The sequence below is a fragment of the Musa acuminata genome, chromosome BXJ3-7, assembly GCF_036884655.1.
Source record: "Musa acuminata AAA Group cultivar baxijiao chromosome BXJ3-7, Cavendish_Baxijiao_AAA, whole genome shotgun sequence".
Classification (NCBI taxonomy): Eukaryota; Viridiplantae; Streptophyta; class Magnoliopsida; order Zingiberales; family Musaceae; genus Musa; species Musa acuminata.
In genome coordinates this window covers 33,764,661-33,767,840 of record NC_088355.1, presented here as the reverse complement: position 1 = coordinate 33,767,840, position 3,180 = coordinate 33,764,661, and the positions used below count along the sequence as shown (strand labels likewise).

At 42.1% G+C, this 3,180-nt stretch overlaps 1 protein-coding gene across 1 annotated transcript; it reads left to right on the top strand.

Annotated features, from left to right (window-relative positions):
• Window positions 1–1,561: 1,561 nt before the first annotated feature.
• LOC135642146 (uncharacterized) lies at window positions 1,562–2,689 on the top strand. The gene has a single exon (XM_065158040.1). It carries the CDS (start codon window positions 1,612–1,614, stop codon window positions 2,566–2,568), a length of 957 nt encoding a protein of 318 aa, XP_065014112.1. The 5' UTR covers window positions 1,562–1,611; the 3' UTR covers window positions 2,569–2,689.
• The last annotated feature ends 491 nt before the right edge of the window (window positions 2,690–3,180 follow it).

The window sequence follows — 3,180 nt, the reverse complement described above, 5'->3', positions numbered from 1 at the left end:
TGTTATCATGTCGATTGTCGATTACAATGCTTTACGGCAGTTGGATGAATCTAAATATGTATCTTTGGAACAAGGCGTAGTACTGAGTAATGGGGCTGTCAGCGTGTCACGTGCAACGCGCCAATCAGATTAAACGGGCCAAATGAGGCTTTAAATTGGGTTGGGTTGGGACAGTCGCCAAATGAGGTAATTACATATTACTTTTATCTTTAGATCTCTTTAGTATTTTGATTCTCATATTTACAAAATTTATATTAAAATTTTTATAATTATAAAAAAAATATTTAACCTCATTTTCTCTTAACATCGTCGGTTTTATCAATAGAAAATACAACATGTGACATCATGTGCATAAATGACATAAACATAATTGGTAAAAAGATAATTTTAATAGTGGTGATCGATGATAGCATCGTAGATGACTGTTATAGTAGTGATCAACCTTGTCGTTATCGATCTAAACATTGACGACAAGAAAGAAGAGAAGACATAATAGTGAGGTATCTACATTAACACCAAAGGAGAAAGAGAAAAAAAAAATAAGACATTTGTGCCAGTGAAGCACCACTTTATCTCCTATTCCTCATACAGCACAGTTTTATATCTGCATCGACGCTATAGGAGGAAGAGGAAGCCGATGAGACCACCACCATGGTGTCATGCTCAAATCTTTGGATGATTACTTCGTCCATGGTGGAGTAGATTTGAGGATGGGGCAACAGGTGACGATAGGGAGAGAAAGGTTATGACCTGCTCGGCGAAGAGATATATGATTTGAGCTCTTGAGCTTTACATGTGAACGATACATACACCCTTACTATAGTGACATGATTATTGATATACTTTTGGATCAGCTTCACCTATGATCGGAGGGCATTCGATCGGAGGACAAGAACTAATCATCATATAAAATAGAGGCTTAAAGAGTACAAATCCGATGGTGGTGTGAAAGTATCAGAAAAACAATGACACTGTGTGGTGATAGGAGAGAGTATCAGAAAAGTTTATTATCTCTTCGTAGTTGGATTTATACTCTTTTTATCAAAAATCTAAAAATAAAAATAAAAATAAATTATGATAAAAAGCTTATTGCTAGAATTTTTTTATTATAAATTACTCTCTCTTTCTCTTTTTTTTTTTTTTTTAATTGTTTTGCACCTGTGTGGTTCGAGAAATATGTGAGAAGGCAAATTAACATTCGAGTATTAGTCGCACCAACCATGAGCCAATTTCGCATTAACCGCGCCAACCACGAGCCCGATTCGCATTAATCAAGGTTAAAATACCTCCCCCGACGTTCCACACTGAAATTTCCGAGCCCCACAACATTCTTCGCAGAACTCCAAGCAATCGGACCAATCATTGGCCCACATACAACAAGGGAGACTTCCACGGACGGCCGAACACGTCACCACCGCCCAATGGCCACAACAATAAATATTAACTCCCTACAAACCCAACACTAAAGGCACAAAAAACAGACTATAATTAAAAAACAAGAAATTAACCCCTAAACATCCCACATTTCTTGCTATTATCTTATCATATATAACGGTGTTACGATGGTGTCCCTCTCCCACCTCTACCCCTCCACCCACCACCACCACCACCATGGGCGCCCAACTCGCCAAGCAAGTTGAGCGCCGAAAGTCCGTCGCCGCCGAGAAGTTGGCCCTCATCGAGCTCTTCGAGGGCTCGGGCGATCAATTCCCCGGCTGCGACTACCGCCCCGCCGACCGCAAGACCTGGATGTCGGCCCTTGGCCCTGCCAACCTACGCGTCCACCAGATCGTCTGGCCCGGCACCCACGACTCCGCCACCGACAAGATCGGCCTCCGCTTCATCTCCCGCCCCTTCGCCCAGTGCCAGTCCTGCTCCGTCTACCGCCAGCTCGCCGGCGGTGCCCGCGTCCTCGACATCCGCGTCCAGAAGGATCACCGCGTCTGCCATGGCATCCTCCTCACCTACGGCGTCGACGTCGTGATCCGCGACGTCAAGCGGTTCCTCTCCGAGACCGAGCACGAGATCGTCGTCCTCGAGATCCGGACCGAGTTCGGCCACGAGGACCCGCCGGACTTCGACAAGTACCTCGTCGAGCAGCTTGGCGAGCACCTGATACCGCAGGACGCGGCCGTGTTCGAAAAGACCGTGGCCGAGCTGCTGCCCCGGCGAGTCATTTGCGTGTGGAAGCCGCGGAAGTCGCCGGCGCCGAAGCCGGGGGACCCGCTGTGGAGCGGGGGATTCCTGAAGGATCACTGGATCGATACGGACCTGCCGAAGACCAAGTTCGAGAACAACCTGAAGCGGCTGGGCGAGCAGCAGCCGAATGCGTCGAGGAAGTACTTCTACCGGGTGGAGAACACGGTGACGCCGCAACCGGACAACCCGGTGGTGTGCGTGAGACCGGTGACGGGGAGAATCCAAGGCCACGCGAGGCTGTTCATTGCGCAGGCCGTCGGGAGGGGGATCGCCGATCGGTTGCAGGTGTTCTCGACAGACTTCATCAACGACGACTTCGTGGATGCGTGCGTGGGGTTGACTCACGCAAGAATAGAAGGGACGACATAAAACCGAGTTCCTCTTTTTCTTTTTTTTTTCTTTTTTTTCACCATAAAATGAGGTGTGTTTGATGGTGTGGGGGAATCTGTTTATAATATATTATTATAATTATAGATATTGTAATCAAATCGGTATGACTTTTTTATTTTCTTTCTTACTAATAAAATTTAAAAAATAATTATTCAACATTCAAAATAGATGATATCATTTTTGTTAGTAAATTAAATAAAAATAAATATAAAAATAAAAAAAATCTGAAGTGCTCTCTTGGGACAAACGAAGAGTTTGCATCGAGGAGAGGTAAGTTCCTTGTTTTCTTGAAAAATAAAATTTTTTGATGCTTTTAAATATTTAAAATTTTATTTTTTAAATTAAAATATATTATATATAGTTTTAAAATATTTTTTATTTCCTTAAATTTCAAAAATTTTATTATTAGATTAAAACATGTTATATAAAGTTTTTAAAATATTCTTTTATCCATCTAAAGGTATAGAATTTTATTTTATAATTAAAATATATTGAAATTATTCTTATCATATATATTTCTAAGATTTTTATCTTGAATGTATGATATTTGATTTTTGTTAGATTTATACAATACTTGATTAAGAATGTTAT